Raw genomic sequence first — 23,273 nt, forward strand, 5'->3', positions numbered from 1 at the left:
ATGTTTCGAGAGCTTCTGGATCATGGTTCAATTGTTCTCTGTTGATGAATGATTGGAATCTGAAGATCACCTGTTCTCGAGGGAAATAAAATTTGGCAGAAAACGCTCCCATTCATCACCTTCGACCGATGGCCGCCCTCCATTGCTCTCTGCTTTGACAGGCCACCAGCATTCACATGTTCTTGTTCGCTGAGCGATCTGGGTGTACGGCAGGCACTGAATTCCTATCACTTCCCGTTTTGATCGCGCGCAACAATAGCGAGCTTGTGCAGGGGAATTCTCAAGCCTGCTTTCATGACCGGGCATAAGAGTGGTGAACATGATACTACACAATTGATGATTTCGGCATTTACAAAGAATACATAGAACATGATCTTATAAAAGATACACAAGTTTCTGTCCACTGATCTCTTTCCTTCGCAATTTACCAACGCCTTCCAGAAGTGCCTCAAAACCACCAGAGCTTGCAACAACCGGATGAGGGCGAATCTTACCCTCGTCCAGCACTCTTTGAATCTGCTCGTACAGTGGTGCCGACCACGCAAGGAAATCTGGATTGGCCTCGCTGGTGTATGGAGCTGGCCAATGACATGGCATGCCGGCTATCCTCGTCGCCAGAATCCAGTCCGGTTTGACGACTTTCCGATTGTGTAGATGTTGCGGGAAAGGATCAAGGGCAGTGTAATATCCACCTGCACGCCCGATAGCTCCGTAGCAGATTTCCATCGAGGACTCTTGTGTTATGCAGTCCACCGCGTATTCGAGTTCGTTGTTGGTGTATTTGCGAATCTCCTCTGCGCAGGTGGGTGACTTGTAGTCAAATGCGGCTTCTGCTCCGTATGACTTGACCAAGTCGAAATTGGCTGGCGAGCAGGTGGTGACTGGAATAAATCCACAACTGTGATCCCGTCAGCATTCGTAATCTTAGAGAGCTTGCACGTATTACGACTCACGCTTTCACCAGTTGTATCGTCATGGTTCCTGTTGCCGAGCTTCCACCATACACCAGGACGTGGTGTATTTCCTTGGGAGGACTTGTCAACGAGGCAGGAATTTGAAGAGAACAGAAGAGAGCCATTGATGCCGAGGCAATAGCAGTACCCAAAGATGCGGCGTCTGACATAGGCATTCCATCCGGGATCTTCAATGCCAACTTCGAGTGTAGGGTAACGTATTCTGCAAAGGCACCACCACTCGATCGACTGCGATTCATCCCATCCGCGGATCCACACACTCGATCGCCAGGTTTGATGATCCTATCGACATTGCTTCCAACAGCAACGACTACTCCGGCGCAATCGAATCCGAATGTGACGCCCGGTGTGACGAAGTCTCCAACGAGTTTCGTATCGACTGGGTTCAGTGCCACCGCAGCATTCTTGATGAGGATAAGGTCCGGCTCCAATTCTGCGACAGGTACCTCATTCGAGATCTGGAAACCTAGATTGTCGCCTGCGATAATGGCTGTTTGCACCCGAGGGACAGCTGGTCGTATCGCAACCATTGTGAAGTGGTCGTCCCTAGGTGAATGGGTCTATGAACGTAGCAAGAGAGGAAATAACATTAGCCAGCAGATGCGACAGTCAAACACTCAGTGTACATTACGATCGTGTTGACAATCTTCATCGTGCTTGTTTGAGTGTACAGTGCAGCTGTTCCACGCTTGGCACCTATTTACCACTTACCCAAAACAGCAATTTTGCTGACACCTCAATGTCCAGTTATGGTAAGTATTTCAGTGTGTTTCTAGAACTCACAATACTGTTGCTGACCTGGGAACTCGTGGGGCCATGAGTCCAATCTCCAGGAAACACATCACGGTGCCGAAATTTGAATCGCGCTGTAGCACGCCGCGTTGTCCCATGATCTGCCGTTACTCTGTGTTGTGGTCGATGCAGATATGAACTAGCAATGATTGTCTGCAGTACCTCCTCGAGAACACTGTACTTGCCCGGCGATCAATATGCTACGGCTGATAATTGCAGTGGCCGCTGCAGCCACAATCATCATCTCCGTGATCAAGTCTGTCGTCGGATCGAGGCAGCGAGCCAAACTCATAGCACAGCATGCTGCCCAACCGCCTGCACCTTATTTACCCTCCTCCGTCCTTGGGTGGAAACGATTCAAAGAAGTCACAAGCGCGATCGCTGAGCACAAGGGCCTTGAAAAGATGATGCAAGATTTTGAGAGGTTCGGAACGACGCATTCAGCGAACATGATGGGTACTCCTTTCATTGTGACAATGGATCCCGAGAATATCAAGACAGTATTGTCAACAAAGTTCAGTGACTATGGACTAGGCCACCGCCTGACAGCATTTGGTCCTCTTATCGGGCGAGGTATCTTCACGTCGGACGGCGCACATTGGGAGCACTCTCGAGTACGAACAACAATAATTCTCTGCCTCGTCCGGACTGACATTCGCAGGCGATGATCAGACCAAACTTTGCGAAAGCACAAGTTGCGGATCTAGTAAAGTTGGAGTCGCACATCCAACGTTTATGTTCTGCAATTCCGAAAGACGGCTCGGCGGTAGATCTTCAGCCTTTATTTTACAATATGACATTCGACACCGCTACTGAATTCCTTGTCGGCAAATCGATCGAGTGCCAGTCGGCCCGCGAAGGCTCGCACGCCCAAGAAGTCGTGAACGCTTTCGACTATGCCGAAACCCAAATGGCGTCTCGCATGCGCCTCGGCAAGCTTTCATTCCTGCATAGAGATCCTAAGTTCGACCGATCATGTCGCATTCTACACAATGCCTTCGATGCCTTGATCGCCGATGCCCAGAGAGATGCGGAGATTGAGAGCGAAAAAGGAGGTGATGAAAATACCAATTACGTGTTCATGAAGGAGTTGATGAAGATCGAGAAAGATCCGAAGCAACTACGCGCGGAAGCACTAAACATTCTCATCGCGGGGAGAGACACCACGGCAGGCCTGCTGAGCAACATTTTTCATGTGCTTGCTCGCAATTCAAGAGTTTGGAACAGATTACAGAAAGAGGTCTCCACTCTGGAGGGAAAATTGCCGGACTACGGTACATTGAGGGGAGATTTGCCATATTTGAAAGCAGTGATCAATGAAGGTATATCTTTCCACGTATCTAGGCTTGCTAGAAGAATCGCACTGACGACACGACAGGTCTACGTCTGTTTCCCTCAGTGCCTACGAACACTCGCTTTGCAAACGTGGACACATTTCTACCTCGGGGCGGAGGCGAACTTGGGACATCGCCGGTCTTTGTTCCCAAAGGGGCGGTCTTTTTGTATTCAGTGTACGCCATGCATCGTCGGAAAGACATTTATGGACCAGATGCGCATGAGTTCCGCCCCGAGAGATGGTTGAATGAAGGCAGTGATTCTCCTTTGCGGCCTCGATGGGGCTTTCTGCCCTTCAACGGAGGACCGTAAGTTCAAGACCAATGACCGCCAGCTCAAACCCTCCCAGACCGCCCACACAATACTGACCGGCGTCTTTGCGCCTCTAGACGGATCTGCATCGGCCAACAGTACGCAATTACTGAAACTGGGTAAGCACATTCCGACGGCGCACCAGCACACCTCACGAAACCTGAACACCACTAACGAACATCAGATATACCATAGTCAGGATGCTCCAGAACTTCTCCTCAATTCAGTCTTGCGATTCTCGTCCCTGGCAGGAACACATAGGCGTGACATTAAGCAGCAATCATGGAACGAAGGTCATTTTGCAGGGGAGTAATACGTGAGAAGCCAACAATTGTCACTCGTGGATGATGGAGTCTCCAATCCCACAGCGGTATCCTTGTTTGGAATGGTGGCATAGGGCATCGTATGTACAGTGAAGGGGCTGCAGTTCGGCGGCGATGGTCACGTCGGCTCTGGATGACCTGTAATGTTTCAGCCTATTCTGAGGTCATACTATTCATGCAAGTCTCATCCAACTTGATATAAGTGCACGAAAACGTCTCTTGACTCCACTACGGGCCATCCTCGTATCGAGCCGTCGCTTTGACGCGATGGACATACTGATGAGATGTTTTAGCGTCAATGTACGATGTTGCTATAGAGATTCTCCGCCCGAGATTGTGAGACAATTTTAGGCGCCATTGTTGTCGGTGATACCTGCTGACGCTTCATCTTTCCCCTTGCGGTGATGGTTGCGACTGATCGGCTCGGCAGTGCACGTCGTTTTCAGACTACCGAGCAATGCTAGTCTGGCCCCTATCTAACTCAGTGCCAGCTTTACAAGCGCTGCATTCCTTTGAAGTCTCCCGAACGACCGATTGTGTCGACTGACGGCATCGACTCTTCCACATTCAGACTTTTGATCATGACCAAGCTCACCTACGGCGACGGCATTGCCATTCTACAACTGCTCTTTTACCTTCCTGCAGTGAATTTGGCAGCATATCTGTGGTTCCGGGATGGGTTCCGCCCAGGCAGTGCAGCCTGGAGATTTGCTACAGCTTTCACAAGCCTGCGATTGACTGGAGCGATTTGCACACTCGTGGCGATAAACTACTATTCCAGTGCTCTGGCTACCACGATCATCATTTCTCAAGTTGTGGGAACTCCGCCTCTGACCATGGCCGCGATCACGCTGGTCGATCGTATGTACGTATCCCGAAGCATGATCCAAATTCTGACCGTAGTCACCCACTGACAGTCGTCGTTACTTGACAGAAACGAGCACAGTAGGACAGTCCACCCGCTGCTTCTGAAAGCGGTTTCCTTCGGAGCCCTCGTACCGCTGGCACTGGGAATATACGGAGCGGATCAGTCGCTCGACAGCACAGGGACCAAGTTTACGCCCAGCGTCTACCTGAAGATCGCTATGGCGATGTTCATCGCTCTCTACTTGATACTGGTGACTCTTACGATTGTCTTCGGACGCAAGTGGACAGTGTACCCATTTCAGGCCGATCGAACAGCAATCTTGGCCATGGCTCTCACAATTCCATCCATTGGTATAAAGCACGTCTACGCTGCCTTATCAGAGTACAGCACACTTCCTGCTTTCTATCTGGTTGGGGCCAATCCGACAGCCTATCTATTCATGGATGTTCTGATGGAGTTTTGCACAGTCATTGTACTTCTCGGCTTTGGATTCAAGCTCGGATCGGCACCAAAGAAGCATGAGGTTCAAGAGATCCGCGTTTAGAGAAGTTTTCTCGCGGCTTCTTGGTGGAACATTGCAGGTATCTTGAATCACACTGTCGGTGGCTCAGGCTCGCGGAGAGTAGATCGGAGCTGCATTTGCAGACAATGGGGCCAGAAAGTGGATGGAGAAGGCGACGAGAAGAAGTCAGAGGGGTCCGTTGTATCAACAATCGTCATGAGTGATTATTTGAATCCCTTGATTCGATTATTGGAAGTATACACCTGCAAAGGCGATTAAAGCTGAGGCCAGATCAGTGTGGATGGACGGTAGAGCGGACCGCCTTTTTGATAGGAGTTATCCATTCCGAAAGCCATCGATAATCTAGGTTCGATCGTAGTCTCACGTTCAAGCCTGATGATTCCTGATCGCGAATACTGCCCGTTAGTGCCTGTTCTTGATGCAATGGAGCGACGGGAACAAACGAAGAGAGAGATGAGGAGCTCATCTCGAGAACTTCAGGAAAATCAAACATGTTCTAGGAATGGTGACTACTTCAATGTGGTCGATGCTCAGCATCAACGTCAATTGAACATTCGTGAACCAAATTCTATCGCCGCATGTCCTGCCTTGCTGTTGCAAGTTCCTCCTGTGATGGCATATTAACCACCATAAGATAGAGCACGTTCTGTGTGAGGAATTCGTCAGCATCGTAAAACCAAAATTTGTAGCGTGTTTCACGCCCGCTTCAAACAGCACACTTACCTTGCTCAACAAACTCTTGATGTTCATGCCACCACCTGTTCCTCCGCCAAGTCCAGCTCCACGTCTACTGCTCGATCCAAGTGATTGTCCTCCACCGCCGAAGCTGCTGTGAGGTGCTGACTGTTCACCATCCCGAGCCGCTCTGCCCTGCCCGGCCACCTTCCCCAGGAGCTTTTGAACACCTCCTCCGCTGCTGAGCTTGCCAGCCGTCACAAAAGAGATCAGATCGCCGCTGCTGGCTTTGTGGGATGGGTCTGCGTATCGTGAGGCAAACTCGGGAGCGGGGACACAAGTTGCGAGGACGCTGTCAGAGTGTTCGGCAGCCTGCAGAAGTCAGTAAGATTAGCACAACTCGTTCCGATGGCTGGCGATTTCGTGAATGCGGAAACGAACATATTTCGCGCGGCTCCGGCGATCGAGATAATCGTTCACAAACGCTTGCTCTCGCTTCAGCTTCTCCTTCGTACCGACGGCTTGCGAGCCAGTCTGATCCTGCAATTGATCGAGTTCTGGAAATACTAGGGGCGCGACCTCTGGAAACATGCCCTCACCGAATGTCTTACCATGCGAAGACTTCAGCTTGCTGGTGTTTTTCATGGCGTTGGCCACAGTACTAGCCATATCGGAGGGCTGTTCGATCTGGTCCGACTCCGGATTCCACGTCAGAACCATACAGTAGAGACCACGAGGTTGGAAGAAAAGCTTATTGGCTCTGTCCAAGAACTGATTCGTTCTGCCTCGCGTCAGCAAGATTTCCTAGTCTTCGCTGACAGCAACCCAACATACTTGTACCGCGTTTGTGTCTCGGAGGCTATCACAGTTGCAACTTGAACCGCAGCCGATACGGCAAAGCTTGTGATTGTGGGCAGCGCCATGGTCGCAATGCTTGCCAAATTCAACGCCATGATCCAGGGACTTGTCTGAGTCGATTTCTCAAAATTGTCCAGAAACTGTAGCCACTCATGTTGACTGATGCCGCACGTCTCCAGTGTAGGCGCATATGCCCGAATGAAGCCTCTGCTCCGGTCAGTTGGCCTTCTCTGAGGCAGCAGGATAGGCCATGGTAACCGTCTCGTTGCGTAATTCTCGTCGTAAGGGGGCGGAAAACCTTCGAAGTCAGGATTGTTGCGCATGTCCTGATGTTCATCGCGAGCTCTGTGGCCATAGCCAGTCTCAGCATGCACCTGTTGCTGTGCATCATCTAGAATCCATTGAGTCTCTAGATCGTCCAATGTATTGACATGCTGCTGGGTTTCGTTAGTACTGCTCTGTTCACAGTTATCAGATTCAAGACGCTTTTGCTTGCTCTTCCTCCTTTCTGCCACCAGGCCAATGCCTGTAGCGATTCCCTCGACCGCCGTTGAGAGTATTTTCTGGGGTGGAGTACTCCCACTGCCAAAGATGCCGCCACCTCTGCCGCCGAGCCCACTGTTTCTCCCGTCACCGAGTCCTCTGCCAAAGCCTCCGCCACCCATTCCACTTGGGACACCACCTCGCCTCCCTTCACTGTTATTTCTGGAGAAACCTCGGCCGAGCATTGTTCAGGCTTGAGTATGACTATCAGAATGGGAAGCGCGTCTTTGAACTTGACCGAGGTGTTATTGTCTCCGGTGGGCTTCAGGCACCAGCAATAGACCACACTGCCAGCATATCGAAGAGCATTGCCGGATTAGGGAATTATAGTTGTCAGACAACGTCCTAATAGCAGCGATCAGAACGTGATTGCATAGCGCAATCAGCATCGGAGCGAACTCGGCGAGAACTGCCGCGCGTCGCCTCGAGACCACAGAGAGCCTAGTTAGCAAAGCTGCTGGCTCTATCTGGTCGTTTAGACTTATCGCACCGCCACGCTTCATCAACTCTGCCTCGCGGATCCTGCAAAGGCTTAGCCTTGATCCCAGCTCAAATCTTCTCCGCTGTGGAACAGGCCCTAAGCCTGCGGACACGCTTATGCAGGGAATAAGACACGGGTCTCAGTCCGTGCATACGTGTCTGCGTCAATGTTAAACGAACATTGCTCAACCATGATTGGATGATCATCGGTTCAGACAGTCTGCTCGTTCAACCTTGAATTCCATTGCCCTCCACGACAGAGAGTTACATCTCGCTCCGGAGCTTCCCGTTGCCAGAAGCGATTCGTACTCGAACAACTTGGTCATTCCAGATATTAGAATGAAGGAATAGTACCACAATGTACAGTCACTCGCTATACATCCGTCGTCATTCATGCTCTCCATAGTCGTACAATATGTGTATTCAATATACAAGACTTTAATACATGGGGGCGGTCGAAAGGGTATGTGAACACATCGCAGCTCGATTATCAAATCATCTTGTCCTCATTACAAACCAGGCACCGTAGGGAGAATCCTGGCATTCCTGTCCATCCCATGATCCAACAACAGCCGCACCATCTCTGCGTGACCCATCGCAACTGCAGTGTGTAATGCTGTTCGACCGTCCTGATCCGGCATGTTACGGTCCGGCATCGCGTTCAATAACAGACGCACAATCCCGGAGTGTCCACTCACAACAGCTGCGTGCAGAACGGTCTGACCCTGCGAGTTCCAGATCAACGGATCGGCTCCGTGATCAAGTAGATATTGCGCCAAGTCTTCATGACCCCGTGCACAGGCAATGTGGAGTGCGGTCTGGTGCCGATTGTTCAGGAGATCCACAGGCATAGCGGTTTTGTCGCCATTCTTGAGCAACATTTGAACAATTGGAAGATATCCATGATAGGCGGCCACATGCAACGCAGTGTATCCGGACAGTTGTTCTCGACTCAAAGTGTTCGCCTCGTTTCTACCAATCTCGACGTCGCCAATTTGTTCGTGATCAATTGGCTTGCTTTTGTGTTTCGTCAATGGTGGTGGTGGTGGTGGAGCAGTCAGGTTCTCCCGGGCCCAGGAAGTGCTGATGCTGTATGTGCTACTCTCATCGCTAGACCACCCGAGATCCGACTGACTGACGAGGCTGTCCAGTGGTGAGAACATCGAGCCGCTGTCGATCCATGTCGGCTCCAAGCTGGGCAAAAACAAATGTGCTATGCTCTCGCCAACGTCCATATCTGGAATTTGCGTGAGATCTTCCATGGTGAAGATCGTATCTTGCGGGGCCTGGCTGTTGGAATCCTCTGTCATTACGATATTGCATGGCTCTTCTGTCTCAGCATGATCGCTCTCGCTGACAAGGACGTCGCCGGGTCTGCAAGGGTCCGCTGACTTCGAGCGAGGCGTATTCCCGACGTTGCGGTTGTCTGATTGTCTGCTTTCTGGCGTAGCATCTCGTTTGTGATTCGAGATCACTTTCGGCTTGTTGACGATATTTGTGTATGGCTGTACAAACTTAAATCTATGCTGTGGGCTTCGAGTGGAATCGTCGTTGGCCTTTCTGGAGCGGAGCATCGTGCCTTTGATGTACGGTCAGCAAACTAACGTCAGTACGTACATGTCAGACGGAAGATTCCATACGGCGGGTTCGTTGTGAAAGTCTATTCTGCATCTTTCTCCTCTCGCGAGCATCATCGCACATCCTCCAATCATCTTCGTCCACATCAGCCGTCTGCATGGAGGACATAGTGCTTAGGGTGAGCGAGGCACAAATGACAAGGATTTCACTGGTGGTGGGATTCATGGATGTGCCGAACTCTCATAAGTATTGCTATCGGAAGTGCATCCGAGATTCCACGTTCCTTCTAAACACCACGTGCAGGAATTTCCTAAGACAATATCATGGCAAGACCGCCGCACTGAGTCGCTTCCGCAGCATGAGGCCATACTATACGGCCATCCAGGGACAGCTTCGGGAGGAGTCAGTCGCGCGATCCCACGTGCGAAATCCTATGCAGCTCGAGGCGCGCTATTTCGCTTCTCTGTTCCAGTCTGTAATGGGTGACTGACGTGGCTAATTTTCACAATCATCTCGGTTGCAAACGCAATGCTTCGAGCGGGCTGCGTGAACGGCGGCCCAACGGTACTCTCCGTGCAAGATGTAGCGCTATCCAACACGATCCCCCGCCTCTTCCCTGTAGCAACCAGGATCTGCCAAAGCTTCGAATGATAGCCTAGTGCGATTAAGCTTCGATCAATGTCTTGTCACTTCTTCTCATTGCTTGTCCTCGGGCAGTAGTATCCCATTGGAAATTGAATTACGACCGGAAGGCATCACGCTGCGATCTACGTCGCCTTGATGGCCAGCTACGGTAAGGACGGCTTGAGATCATAACTCGGCGTCCGGAATGGTGGCCGCGTGGATGTCTCGGGGAACTCCGAGGAGGATACAGCTTGACGTTGCTTTCTTCCGATCCGAATATACCAGCGCTCAGGACCGTCTTGCACAATTGCAGAGAGACGGCATCCCCCGACGGGTCTCTCCATCCGTCGATGCTCTCCTTCTGCTTGACATGCCTTAGTTGTTGCTGTATTCCACATCCTCTCTCGGGGGTCTGACGCTCGGACCTGACTGAGAAGTCTAGACTGTGGTCCACATGCGTAGCTAGGGCACGCGGGACACGCGCGTCACCAGGTTTTCCAATTCAGACTTAGTATGCATGTCGCTACGGAGAACCAGTTGCACATCTCAGACCCTGAAGAGGCTTTCTTCGTAGCCAGGACGACAACGGAGCACCTTTTCCTCATGAGGCTGAGTCGCTCGAGTGCCTAGCAAGGGTAGCTTCTATGTCGCAAAACAACCACTGATCCTCGACTCAGGTGTCCACGTGGGCTCAACGAGGAGACTAGGGGCCTTCGCTCATTACACGTGGCCCAGTTCCGAATGGCAGTGCAAAAAGACGTTGTGGTCGCATTCGGGGACAATGGTGAATGGTAACATCCACTTCAGCAACAAATCAGTCTATATATGAAGAGGAGGATACTCATCGTCGTCAACCGAGCAGCTCTGTCTACCTTCTCATCATATCACACGCTCGGTACATTCATTCCAGGTCCTATTTCCGCCGTAATTCGCGCCACCACAATGGTCAAACGCCGGGGTGAACATTATCTGCGTCCAGAAACGTGATACTGTGCACTACTTAGACCAAAAGTCTATATGCAAGGTCTACCGCTGGGGAACTCGACCTTGATATGACCTGTTCTGACTGGACCAGACCCCGTTGCGGAAGCTCGCAAGTTTTCTTTATCATGCAATGGGAAGAACTCTACAGCTATGAACCTTTCGTTTGTCTAAGTATGGCTTCGCCGAATCACGCTCACCTATACTTGCATGATCGCTCCATGACGCCAACACGTGATGATATAGCAGGAAGAATGCTCACAGCCCAATTCCTGACAAGTTGGGCCACAGAGCGAAGGATCCAATGGCATCGTGCTAGGATCGAGCCCTGTGTGGTCGCAGCTCGATCACATTGAACGCCAGCGATGAATCGTCCCTAGAGGTTATGATTAGCTAAAGAGAGGGCAACTAAGGCAAGGGTGTAATCGCGGCACTGGTGAGCATTGATGAACAGTATGAAGTGAGTGATGAGAGCTTGAGCAGACGCTTCAACCGGGAGTCCAAACATACCATTATGATCCGATCAATCGACGACTTCTGATGACTGCAGAGAGACAAGAGAATGGTCTACACAAATTTATGTGAACATTTGGCGGGCTCCTCGTGCCGTCTGCCGCATACTGTCCATCTGGCGATCCAGAATATGGATCAAGAGTACCACACGGCGTTTGCACAGCACCCTCCATCCTTCAGGTCGAGATGCGAAACCACTATTGCCGCCGATCGATTCTCGGCCAGCTTCCAGATCTCGACGAAGCCTACGGACGAGTCCGTCAAAGCGACATACTCGTCACTGAAACCACTGGGTGCCACTGCATTCGCCGCTCCTCCACTTGTAGTTGTCGGCAACAAAAAGAGTTGTTGATCGATTGCGCCGTCCGCTGTGAGGTTGAATGCGGAAATGTAGCCGGTCGAGGACGTTGAACGGGAACGAGCAGTCGCCCATAGAAAATTTGAGCTCTTTGACAACGCGACCTCATCAGACCAGTATTGAGAGCCATTGACCGCTGAAGTGTCGTGTCAGTATAGTTCTGGAAGCCGAATGAGGCTCTACAAAGCGTGTAATACTAACTTGACGGAATGAGACCAAAGCTAACGTTCTGCCACCTCAGCTGGCCGGTAACCTCAATCCAGTACTGCCCTATCTCATTCGACTCCTCTAGGACAGCGTAAAGATACTCCCCAGCAGGATGTGTCGCGACATGGCGGGGATTCGATCCAGATTCTGGTCCGTAGATGCTCGCCACAAGGGTGAGATTGCCCGAAGGTCGATTGATTCTATGTGTCCAGAGTTGGTTTCCGGAATCATCAGCCGAGAACAAGTACGAGCCATCGGAGCTGAATGCAAGGCCATGGACAGCAGATCCGGAGCCGTATGTGTAGTTCTGGATCACTTGATCCAAAGCGCCAGTGTCATCGACAGACATAACAGCTCCACAGTTTGCATTGCTGCCAAATGGTACACCATATACAGCGTAAGGTGGTATCTCGTCGGCGACCACGAAGATTGCGTTCGCGGTGCTATTGGTACACTCGCCTCCCAAGGTAAGGGTCTTGTTATTCGGGACTAGATGTGTACCATCGACTACCCTATAGCTAACGAAAGAGGGCGATCCGCCAGCAAACGATCCGAATTGAGTTCCATACAGGGACTTTTTGTTGTGCTACTCCACGGAATCAGAGAATCTTTCAAAGTTTCGAAATGTTTCGTCGTACTCACGCTCAGTGCAATCCACGAGCTTGCAACATGCGTAGTCGTATTCTTCAGCAAAGTCAACTGTTCCGTTTCGTCATCGAAGCCCAGAGTGTACAATGCCGCTGTACCAAATGTGCCAACGATGAGCTCATGCAGAGCGCCTGAGGCTCGAGTCGCGAGCAGAAGAGTACAAAGGTGCTTCATATGCATCGTGTCTGCCGTCGTGGCGGAAAGCGTGCCTTCAATCAAGGTCTTTTTATCCTGGGCCATAGCATCTGATGGACCACATCGTGACCGAGACGTTGAGAGAAGGAGTCGTCCATGTCCGCGTAACACATCGCGTTTCCCCGATTTATCCGATTGCAGTGAGTAGTACACTTCGTCAGCTTAAAGTAGAAGTTCGAAGCTACTAGCATGGTTTCGTAGCCATACACTCGCCCTTTCCATACCTGAGGAAGTGGGCCTGGGGCGGAGTTTGAATCAGTGTTTCCGCTATTAATTAGCCAAGACGAGGCAAATATTCAGCATTGCAGCGTTGTAGGCGACGTCGTGGTGGCGCGTCTGTGCGACACTTAGCGCTGTGCTTGCAACGACCAAGTTCGAGACAATGGGATCGGTCGTTCAAATACTGAAGTGCGCCCAGAAGCTACAAGCTACGCACAAGCATCATCTAGCACTTCGAGAGGCTGTCCTACAAACAACGACTTTCTCTGCCCCACCTGTTGCCGGCTGTGACACCTCATCTCCCCCACCTGCTTCCGACACCTCTGTCCACATCCTTCTCAAGCGGTGACTTCGTTCCCACCACTTGACAGAAACGTGCGACACATCCATGATGCGGTACCACCTCTCCGCAGTGCTTTTTCACATCGTGTCATTCCAGTAGAAGATGGGTCATTGCTTGTTAGCTTCCATGCTGTACATAGAGACCCGCATGATCCCTGCGCCTAGGAGGTAGAAGGCTGGACGATCGTGGCCTAGTGTAGTAGACAATATGTACCCGATATGTGTGGGACAGTACAGCGCCCCGGTCGATATCGCGCACATTGACGAGGACAGGACATGCCATACGCCTGGACCCGCAGTAGCGCACCTTTTGACAAGTCCCTGAGAACGACCTTGAAGCATCGGGCCTCGTTTGAGCTCTGTCATTACGCCCCAGACAGCAGCGCAAACATTCTGCACAATGCTCAACCTCAACTAACGATATCTCCCGAGCAACATTTGACATCCATTTCGTGATGGAACGACGCCAAGTCGTGCTCCATCTCACTATGCGAATCTAGCCCACGAAGACTACTTGCCATCAATCACACTCAAGGCCCCTTCAACTTCTATGCTTTCCACTCATCAGGGGCAGTGTGTCATCTTTGCTAGCTCAGCGAGTGTGAGTCGTGTCTTCGCCCGGAGCTTCGAAAAGCATACTTTTAGTTAGCGATGACGGAGAGCAGAGTCAGTCAGTCCGGATCATTCAGCCTGTGGCGTCCTGCGCGACAATTCCGTGTCTGGCAGATTCATGGATTCCGCCCAAGGTCGTTCGCTCCCTGTTCATGCATGGCACTTTGTCGACGTGGACACAAATTCGGATCGAAAATCCGGCGTCTGCGGGAAGAACAAACCTGTCAGGTCTTCATCGGCACTCCTTTGAGCGACAGATGTCCAAGGGTCATAGAGACGAGCACCAGCTCCTGGGCACTTGCAATTTCCTGGTTGCAAGGGACTAGCAAGAGCGAGAAGTCAAGTCTCAGTACCATCAGCCACCGCTGCACTCGGAACGGCGCATGGTGGTTGCCTGCTCCTGGTCAATCGTCTGATGTCACAGCATTTGCCACCGAGAAAGGCGGAGACTCTCGGTAGCCCTCCAACAGAGTAACTCGGACGATGGCTTGCTCAGAGTGCGACGTGTCTTGGTCAAGATCAAGGGCATTCCTCACGCCCATCACGCCATGATCCATCAGATGACGTCCGTGATATACGTGAATTGATACTCCATCCGCAAGTTCACACACTCCGATCCTCGCATTGGGCAATGAGCGGTACGCTTCACCGATCTTTCCAGGCAGCAACTCATGGCGGGTAGTCGGTGGCAACCGATGACTCCTGGCACAAGCTCATGTGTGAAGTCGGGCGAGGGAGGCTGTGTCCTGCACGCGCAGAGCGAGACGAGAGAGCGATGAACACGATTTGTCGAAAGCGGTGGCCACGGACTTGGCATATTGACAGCTCTGCGATACCTGTACAGAGAAATTTTGGGAAGGTGTGAGTGGGCGGCCTCTTCAGTCTAATTCTGGCGGCTCTGCTCTGGCATGTGGTCTGAGAGCAAACCAGTCACAGACGTCCCAGTGGTTACACTACATCTCGCTTCTTTTGGACGCGCAGATCTTTTCCCCCAAGCTCATAGGGCAGAGCGAGCTCAGCTGAGCATAGACCAGCATATCACTCCACCAACAACATTTTCTGCGGCGGACATCTTGGCATGTGCGTACGCAATTCGCTCGCATTGCCTTGTTGTGGTGTGTCAGAGCAGCGCAGCCTCTGGTCTCGTGAAGCATCTGCGCCTGCGGTAACCGCGGAATCGGCACATATAATGCGCTGCAGATTGCTCGTTCTCTCAACGCAGAACCATTCTGATCTGATCACAACAAGCCAATAGCCACACTCAGTCTTTTACACACAAGTTGCTTCCACGACCAGAGCCGATCATGGATCCTTTCACCGTTGCAGCAGGAGTTGTCGTATGGCCGGTCGTGGCCATAGCTCGCAGCGTGTACAAAGACCACAAGGAGAAGAAGCAGCAAGAGAACAAGTAATGGACAACTAGAGGTGCGCATCATGAGGTGTTTAAAGACGTAGAGAGTCTGCATCTAACACCTTGAGCAGGCAGATCAACACGTGCACAAGATGAGGAATTTAGTTGCCGGAGTCATTTGTATCCTACGCATCGGATGCTGCAACTGTAGGAAATGAGAATGACCACCATACGACGGACGAGGTTTTGGAGTTCAGAACAACGTAACAAATTAAACCATATGTAATGAAACTACACGCAGCGAGACAAATGATGGTGAGAACTGTCAATGCGTTCAATGGTGTTCGGGATACATGAAAGACGATGATAGCCTGCAGAACAGACACTGAACTTGAGATCACTACCCTTTGCATCGCACCATCCTCAGATTCCAAGCATATGTTACTTGTGGAGTGTATTGCGCCGGTCGTGAACAGCCATCAGTCAGGCATATAGAACAGCTTCATTGGAAGCTGAGGTGTTTCATCCAAGTCTGAATACCCTTGAGGATCAAAGATCCGTAGGTCGCGAGACAAGTACATCGATTAAGACTAATATGAAAGGGGGCTTAAAGTTGCCAAAGAGCGGGTTTCAAAACCATAGCAGCAATGCCAGGAGGTAACTATCACAAACTGCGTTGATCGGTGATCTCAATGATAGTCTTTGAAGCTCCTACGGTGCAACCCCACGACTACTATGCTACCGAGTCGTTCCTTTCATTCCATGTCACTGCCGCTATACAATAGTTTGTTGTTTCAGCTGAGATAACAGAACGAGCTCTCTTCTATCATGGCTGAGATCGTAGACGACGCCCTTTGAGCGAAGGACATAGGGACACGAATCGCATTGGTATCGTCTTAGCGAGCCAATCCATAGCGGGTCGATGTCAGGGTCTATATGCGATCAACTTCGATGACCCCCAGCTCGTGTCGATCAAGGTCACTAACCGGCAGGTCTGACAGTATTCTAGCGAGCACTGAGTTATCTGCCAAGCATCGGGGGTTCGTTCTCCGTTGAACGAAGTCTGGCTGTCGTAGCACCAATCCATGCAAGGTCCAAGCATGTTATTCCCACTAGGATTGCATTGTGCAGAGCAGTGTAGTAGTAGCAGACTGACTGCAAGACATAGTGAGGCTGAAAAGTGCATCGCGAAAAGTTATAAAGAACAAGGTCACGCTTGGCTAATAGGACATGTCCTCATATGCTATGGAGGTCAGTTGGTAGATACATCTTCCAGCACATCGCCGACCACTAGGCTTGGCACGGCCGCGTGGATAGGGATGTGGTCGCCTTAATTGCGGCATCGTCTCCACTTTCGCATTGCCTCCGACCTTAGCGTATACAGTAGACATCGAAAGCGAGCCATACGACCCGAGAACGCTAACACATAGACATTCAGGTGGAACAGTTTTCTTCACGCGTTCTAGGTCGTTGCCCTCACGGACTTGGCATCCACACGAGGGCCAAGCTAAGGAGCTATGACACCCCGCCATTGGAAAGCTGGAAAGTGGGAAACGGAGCTATCTACGCCGCCGGCACCATCACAATCCCGGTGTCAACACCTCACTGATCGTCATAATGAAGTCTCCGATCCCCGATTATTTGAAGCGAGTGCTTGAGCATGCACGGCCGGACGATTCTGGTGCTCCTGCAGGCTACATCGATGTTCTCGCCAAAGCTGACACCTCGCGACTGGCCGTGGCCATTGCCATGGTGGACGGCAACGTCTACTCAGCTGGCGATGATCAAGTCGAGTTCTCCATTCAGTCCATCTCCAAAGCTTTCGTTTACGCTCTGGCCATCGAGGATGCCGGACTGGAGCAAGTCCTGAAGAAAATTGGGGTGGAGCCTTCCGGAGACGCATTCAACGAGCTTTCTCTCCACGAAGGCTCGAATCGTCCGATGAACCCGATGATCAACGCTGGAGCCATCACCGCCCACTCACTCGTTGTCGCGCCAGGTGCGACTGCCGAGCAGCGTACAGATAGAATTCTCAAGGTGATGTCCAAGCTGGCTGGGAGAGAGCTGAATGTGTGCGAGGAAGTGTACGAAGCAGAGATGAAAGATTGGGATCGCAACATGGGTCTTGCTCACATGCTCAAGGCGGCAGGAATTATTCAGTGTGATCCTCGAGAAGCAGTCAAAGGCTACATCCGACAATGCTCGATCAACGTTACGGTCCGAGATCTGGCACTCATGGCTGCAACGTTGAGCAATGCCGGATTTCACCCCATCACAGGAGAACGAATCTTCCCACATGCAAGCGTGCGACAGGTATTATCAGTGATGACGACCTGTGGCATGTACGATGCTGCCGGTGACTGGGTCTCGAATGTTGGCATTCCCGCCAAGAGCGGTGTTGCCGGAGGAATCCTTGGAGCACTTCCAGGACAAGTCGGTCTGGCTGCCTTTTCTCCTAAACTCGACAGCAAGGGCAACAGTGTGCGTGGAGTGTCTATTTGTGAACAGTTGTCACGAGACATGGGCTTCCATATGATGGACGTCAGCCAAATCGCTCGCTCCACCGTTGCCACCAGCATTGCCACGCTAAAGACAGCAGATGCCCACGACGAGGACTGTCCACGAAGGATCGCCATCTTCCACATGCGTGGAGCAGTTCGGTTTGCGGGAGCTGAGATTTTGACTCGGGCACTGGCACGGAATCTGGGCGAGAAAGACCCGAGCGATCCAGGGTCTGGGGCATACGCGGACGCTTGTGCGGTAGTCATATCCTTCCGCGATGTCTTCTCGCTGAACAAAGTCGCACGACGAATTGTTCACGAAGATATCAATCGACTTATGGCCGAGGAGAAGAATGTCGTTGTTATCGATCCTACAGGAGTTCTGCAGTGGGAGGCAGAGGGCAAAGACAAGCATCCAAAGGTGGTCGACAATCAGGGCCAGGCAAGAGACTACATTGGAGGTGCAGGCTGCTCAGCCACCGTTGCCGAAGACTGGTGATCAATCAAGTGGGGATCGACTTACAGGTCGTTCGCGGCGCTAACAATGGTGTATGGTAGCAGGGTCTTACGGCACTGAGCGGTACTGACTCTTCCACTGGGTTGTCATACAGAACTGTGGAATGTCTTGTATCACTTGTGCTTCACATGCATCGCTGCAGCATGATCTCCTCTGCTTCGATTGTTGACTCCAATAGGATTGATGCCAACGACACCGTTCAATAAGGCCAAGTCAAAGACGGACGGGCTCTGATTACGAATTGGGGCACCAACATAATCTCGGTACTCCTTACTTGTAGCACACTCTGGAGCTCTCCATGGCTTAAGCTTGCTGACCACGGATCTGTGCTCCTCGAAAGCCGAATCTCTGCTTGGTAGCTCGGGCTTCGGACGTCTTACTACTGGATGCAGCTGCATTCTACCTTTTTCTTCCAGCGTCTATCGCGAAGCTTCAGACCCAGGATCGCAAACTCTTGATTGCAGAAACGAAGTGATCTTGGGTGCATATCTTCATCTCCAGCTTGTGCCCAGACTTCCAAGACGTCTTGGCAGTTCGTCCACTGATAAGAGATAGGTATCGCAGCGGCTACGATATCAGCCTATCTGTTCCTCGTTTCCGAGCTGTCCAACAGCTCCTCCGCAGCTCGTGCATCTTTGCCATGTGTCAGCCACGTTCCAGGTTTCAAGTTAGCTGCGTCGCGGGCTACGATCCAGCCCTGGCTCTAGCTGTTGTGTTATCTCTGGGCAGTCTGAGTATATGAGTAGCAAAAGACCCAGTCGCATCGGCGGGCGGTCTGGGTCTCTCTCTGACCTCAATCGCCAATAGTCGCAGGTTCAAGACGATCTTCTTCAAGCATGAGTGACATCCAGCAGATCACAGAATGGCCGGCCTACAGCGCTAATCCACAGGGCGGCGATCCACTGTCCCAAGACCTGACTTCACCGTATGACAAGGGCGATCTATGCTGGCTTGCAGTATGCACAATCTTGTGCTGGCAGATTACTCCCGTCGGTGGACCTAGGCTCGAGTCTCACGCTGTGTGCCTGCTGACTGTCACTAGGCAATCGGCTTCCTGTATGCTGGTATGCATCGACGCAAAGCGGCATTGACAATGGTCTTCCAGTCGTTGTTCTGCGCATGTGCTTGCGGCATACAGTTTTGGGTATACGGTTACTCTCTGTACCAAGTTTGTCACTAAGCCAGCCTTTGGCAAAGCGCTCAGAAGACTGACAAATCACAGTCCAGAGCTACAAATCCATTCTTGGGCAACATATCGCTCGCAGGCTTACACAACGTCCTCGCCTCTCCGTCCCTCGCAAACACCGACATTCCAGATTTGCTATATGCGTGCTTCGGTTTCACCTTCGTCACCGCTACAGCAATGATCCTGGCGGGAGCGATGCTTGAGCGAGGACGTCTCTGGCCAAGTATGCTCTTTTTGTTATGTTGGACAACTTTCGTCTACTATGTTTTGGCATACTTCGAGTGGAACCCAAATGGCTGGCTGTACAAGTTGGGCGTTCTCGACTTCGCAGGCTCTGGTCCTGTACACATCGCGAGTGGCTTCTCAGCATTGGCTTGGAGCATGATGCTTGGGCCTCGGATAAGTGATACGACTACCACTGATCGACGGAAGATCGTACACCACAAGCCGCATAACCCGTTCCTCGTCGGGCTAGGCACAATCTTAATTTGGTAAGCATAGACTGAGATGATGCTCTGTCTTCATTCGACACTCATGCTGATCGTTCACATCATCTAGGTTTGGGTGGTTCGCCTTCAACGGCGGCTCAACAGCGAATCTCAGCTTACGATCGATCTATGTTATGATCAACACAAGTAAGCCACATTCATGTCTTTTCTCACCAATACTAAACTAACCGCCACGCCTCCAGACCTCGCAGCCTGCGGCGGCGGCCTCGGCTGGGTCCTCCTCGAATACTTCTACACCCAGAAATTTTCCATAATCGGCTTCTGCTCCGGCATAATCTCCGGCCTTGTAGGCATCACTCCCGCCGCAGGTTTCGTTCCCGTCTACGTAGCAGCACTCATAGGACTTCTGACCTCAGTTTGCTGCTTCTACACGAACAAATACAAATACCTGCTCTCGATCGACGAAGGCCTCGACATTTTCGCCATCCACGGCGTAGGAGGATACGTGGGTGACATACTCACAGGATTCTTCGCAGCGTCGTGGGTGCCAGCTCTGGATGGCGTGACAGGGGCGGCGTATGCTGGAGGATGGTGGGAGCAGAATTGGATCCAGATGGGATATCAGCTTGCAGCTGCAACAACGTGTGCTGCGTGGTCGTTCGTCGTGTCTTGCATTCTGCTGTTTATCATCAACAAGATTCCAGGCTGCCATCTTCGAGAGACAGAAGAGGATGAGATCCGTGGTCTGGACTACAAGTATCTGGCAGATGCTGACTATGAATGGCTCAGCGGCCAACAGACTCCACTAGAAGGTGTGCCAGTGTCGATTGGTGTTGAGTCAAGCAGTCAGAGGAGTGGTGAGAAGCAAACAGTCATGCCATTGAAAGCCGAATAGAGCGTGGCAATTTGATGTACAGTGAATGCATTGTGGAAGACATGCTCTGCCCGTTACCTCTATCCCAAGTCCCACGCCAAAGCACTTTGACGACCCTCACATCCTCTCCGTCTTGCAAGTTTCAGTCTTCGCAAGCACAATCTCCACAAGTTTTTGCTACCATGCCTCTACTGTCCACGTTGCGAGCCCTGACCTTCCCCCTTTCCTGGTCCACCTCTGAACTCCATCGCAGCTTGAGCTTCGGTTCCGTTGGCATAAGTGACACTGCCGATTTCACCAGTGTTCAGACCCCAAGCGATACTATCGAATTCCAAGTTGAGCTTCTCAGCCTGCAAGCCTTGCCCGCCGCGAGTAAGAGTGAAGAGGTTGAAGCCGTTGGTAGGATAGCGGCCAGCTCCGACCTTCTCGAAGCTCCAGTACCAGACAAGCTTGTTGCAGCCGACGACAACATCGAGTGTCTGGATACCCTCTGGAGGTGGCGCTTCTACAAAGACGTCAGCGAAAAGCCTGCGAGGAGCTTCTGATCAACTTACTGATGATTCCTTGCACCCACGCCTGCTTGCTTGGTGCCGCAACGCTCTGGGCAGTTTGCTACATTGCAGTCAGCGTCATCTCCTTGGTACGTTTGCCAGTGATGGTAACTTACTTGCTTGCCTTGCAACGACAAGATCGAGTTCGAGATCTCAGTGAACTGATCAGCAATGATCTGGTTCGCAGTCTCTTCGAGGTTGGGGGCAGTGTGGCCGAGGACAGAGATGAACTGATCGAGCCATTGTAGACCCTCTTCTGGAGAAATGCACTGGCCGTATGATCCAGCGCCGCCCGCTGCATTACCTGCACCAGGAGGAGCTTGTCCACCAGCTCCTCCAGACATGTGCCCGCCAGTGCTCGGTGGCACTTGTCCACCAGCTTGACGTTTGACATCACGCTTGCCACCGTAGCCTTGAGGCGATTCTCTGTTTGGCTGAATTTGACCTTGTCCTGGCTGTCCGTGGCCCGGCTGTCCTTGGCCTGGTGACGAGCCGACGGGAGAAGACTGCTGTCCACCTCGCGATGGTCCACCATTGCCTCGCGGAGCGCCGTAATTTGGAGAGCCGTGCTGACCGTTACCAGGTGAAGAGCCGGTGGGAGAAGACTGGCGTCCACCTTGTCCAGGCGGAGGGCCGTTTGGTCGACCGCCGCCGGGCGACGATTGGATGCAGCACTGCGGACCTTGAAACTGGAAGTTTCCGCCATTGCCGGCACCGCTGCCACCAACAGGAGAAGACTGCGTTCCTCCTTGTCCAGGTCTGCCGTCAGACGGAGAGCCGCCCCTCTGGCCACCTTGACCAGAGCCTTCGTAGAATGAAGGACCTCCTTGGCCATGGCTGTCGCCTCCTTGGGCTGGCCTTCCATTGCCACCGACAGGAGACGACTCAGTACCATCTTGACCTGGTCTTCCTTGCCCAGGCTGATTTCCGCCGCCGACAGGAGACGACTCAGTTCCGCCGTGGCCCGGTTGACCTTGTCTAGGCTGGCCATTGCCTCCTACGGGAGAGGACTCAATGCCTTGGCCTGGCCTTCCTTGTGGCTGCATACCATTCTGTGAATTTGGCCGACCACCACCTGCGATTGCTCAGCTCCATTCAATCACATGATTGCATAAATATTGATCTTAGCTCACCTTGTCCTGGCTGAGGACGGGGCTGTCCTTGACCTTGGCTCTGAGGGCCGTACTGCATGCCATTTCCAGAGGAAGGACTTCCATTCGGTCGCTGACCTTGTCCTTCTTCTGGTCTTCTTCCAGGAACTTGTCCTTGGCCAGGCTGTGCATCGCTCTGTGTCCTTCCACCATTGGGAGGCATACCATTTCCAGCTTGATTTGGCACGTAAGGAGGCCGTTGGCCGGCATCACTATTCACGCCGCCGCCATTCTGGCCAGGTCCGCCGACCCCAGGCCGTGGCTCGCCTGCTGCTTGAGGAACGCTATCGCCACCATAGCCTTGTGGACTGCCTCCAGCGAGAGTAGTTGTGGCAAAAGCAAGAGCAGCGCCGACGTATGCGAACCTCATGTTGAACGAATGTGATTGGAGGCAATGTAGTGAGTGATGAAGGAAAGCAAAGGTGGAACAGTAACGAAAGATTTAGTCGTAGTGGCGCTCTTTAGATCTTCTCGAACGCAGGTGCCAGAAAATGAAATTATCTGAGATTGGCCTTATAACAGCTGAATCTCGGAAAGAAGGGGAAATGACGACTTCGTTGATCCCTCTCGCTCTGTCACGGCTTCCTGGTCTCGTTCCTGGATTTCGAACTTTTCCGAAGTTCTTGAGACACGTGCGATGATCGGGTCAATGCTATCGCGTTGCAGGAAACTCAGAACCAGACACAGATTTGGTTTCAGAGGTGGGCTTGCGAAACAAGCTCGACATCCACGT

General features: G+C 51.9%; 9 protein-coding genes across 9 annotated transcripts; 4 read left to right on the plus strand and 5 right to left on the minus strand.

Moving 5' to 3' along the window:
- Positions 1-375: 375 nt before the first annotated feature.
- On the minus strand, positions 376-1,504 carry CKM354_000439900 (uncharacterized protein; the record flags this gene model as incomplete). The annotated part of the gene is made up of 2 exons (XM_044799635.1): positions 376-898; positions 954-1,504. 2 exons carry the CDS (start codon positions 1,502-1,504, stop codon positions 376-378), a joined length of 1,074 nt encoding a protein of 357 aa, XP_044655570.1.
- Positions 1,505-1,963: 459 nt separating this feature from the next.
- On the plus strand, positions 1,964-3,733 carry CKM354_000440000 (uncharacterized protein; the record flags this gene model as incomplete). Its single annotated transcript, XM_044799636.1, has 5 exons — positions 1,964-2,380; positions 2,428-3,088; positions 3,145-3,409; positions 3,491-3,532; positions 3,598-3,733. 5 exons carry the CDS (start codon positions 1,964-1,966, stop codon positions 3,731-3,733), a joined length of 1,521 nt encoding a protein of 506 aa, XP_044655571.1.
- A 584-nt stretch (positions 3,734-4,317) lies between these two features.
- Positions 4,318-5,148, plus strand: CKM354_000440100 (uncharacterized protein; the record flags this gene model as incomplete). Its single annotated transcript, XM_044799637.1, has 2 exons — positions 4,318-4,601; positions 4,671-5,148. 2 exons carry the CDS (start codon positions 4,318-4,320, stop codon positions 5,146-5,148), a joined length of 762 nt encoding a protein of 253 aa, XP_044655572.1.
- Positions 5,149-5,695: 547 nt separating this feature from the next.
- On the minus strand, positions 5,696-7,388 carry CKM354_000440200 (uncharacterized protein; the record flags this gene model as incomplete). Its single annotated transcript, XM_044799638.1, has 4 exons — positions 5,696-5,773; positions 5,851-6,174; positions 6,244-6,583; positions 6,637-7,388. 4 exons carry the CDS (start codon positions 7,386-7,388, stop codon positions 5,696-5,698), a joined length of 1,494 nt encoding a protein of 497 aa, XP_044655573.1.
- An 804-nt stretch (positions 7,389-8,192) lies between these two features.
- On the minus strand, positions 8,193-9,257 carry CKM354_000440300 (uncharacterized protein; the record flags this gene model as incomplete). Its single annotated transcript, XM_044799639.1, has 1 exon — positions 8,193-9,257. One exon carries the CDS (start codon positions 9,255-9,257, stop codon positions 8,193-8,195), a length of 1,065 nt encoding a protein of 354 aa, XP_044655574.1.
- A 2,257-nt stretch (positions 9,258-11,514) lies between these two features.
- On the minus strand, positions 11,515-12,772 carry CKM354_000440400 (uncharacterized protein; the record flags this gene model as incomplete). The annotated part of the gene is made up of 3 exons (XM_044799640.1): positions 11,515-11,873; positions 11,939-12,530; positions 12,587-12,772. 3 exons carry the CDS (start codon positions 12,770-12,772, stop codon positions 11,515-11,517), a joined length of 1,137 nt encoding a protein of 378 aa, XP_044655575.1.
- A 4,156-nt stretch (positions 12,773-16,928) lies between these two features.
- On the plus strand, positions 16,929-18,311 carry CKM354_000440500 (uncharacterized protein; the record flags this gene model as incomplete). Its single annotated transcript, XM_044799641.1, has 1 exon — positions 16,929-18,311. One exon carries the CDS (start codon positions 16,929-16,931, stop codon positions 18,309-18,311), a length of 1,383 nt encoding a protein of 460 aa, XP_044655576.1.
- Positions 18,312-19,165: 854 nt separating this feature from the next.
- On the plus strand, positions 19,166-20,859 carry CKM354_000440600 (uncharacterized protein; the record flags this gene model as incomplete). The annotated part of the gene is made up of 5 exons (XM_044799642.1): positions 19,166-19,318; positions 19,372-19,497; positions 19,552-20,006; positions 20,074-20,150; positions 20,207-20,859. The coding sequence occupies 5 exons, from the start codon at positions 19,166-19,168 to the stop codon at positions 20,857-20,859; spliced, it is 1,464 nt and encodes a 487-aa protein (XP_044655577.1).
- A 167-nt stretch (positions 20,860-21,026) lies between these two features.
- CKM354_000440700 (uncharacterized protein) lies at positions 21,027-22,910 on the minus strand (the record flags this gene model as incomplete). Its single annotated transcript, XM_044799643.1, has 4 exons — positions 21,027-21,343; positions 21,393-21,450; positions 21,506-22,464; positions 22,523-22,910. The coding sequence occupies 4 exons, from the start codon at positions 22,908-22,910 to the stop codon at positions 21,027-21,029; spliced, it is 1,722 nt and encodes a 573-aa protein (XP_044655578.1).
- Positions 22,911-23,273: the final 363 nt, after the last annotated feature.

Source organism: Cercospora kikuchii (genome assembly GCF_019650295.1).
Source record: "Cercospora kikuchii DNA, contig_00003, whole genome shotgun sequence".
Classification (NCBI taxonomy): Eukaryota; Fungi; Ascomycota; class Dothideomycetes; order Mycosphaerellales; family Mycosphaerellaceae; genus Cercospora; species Cercospora kikuchii.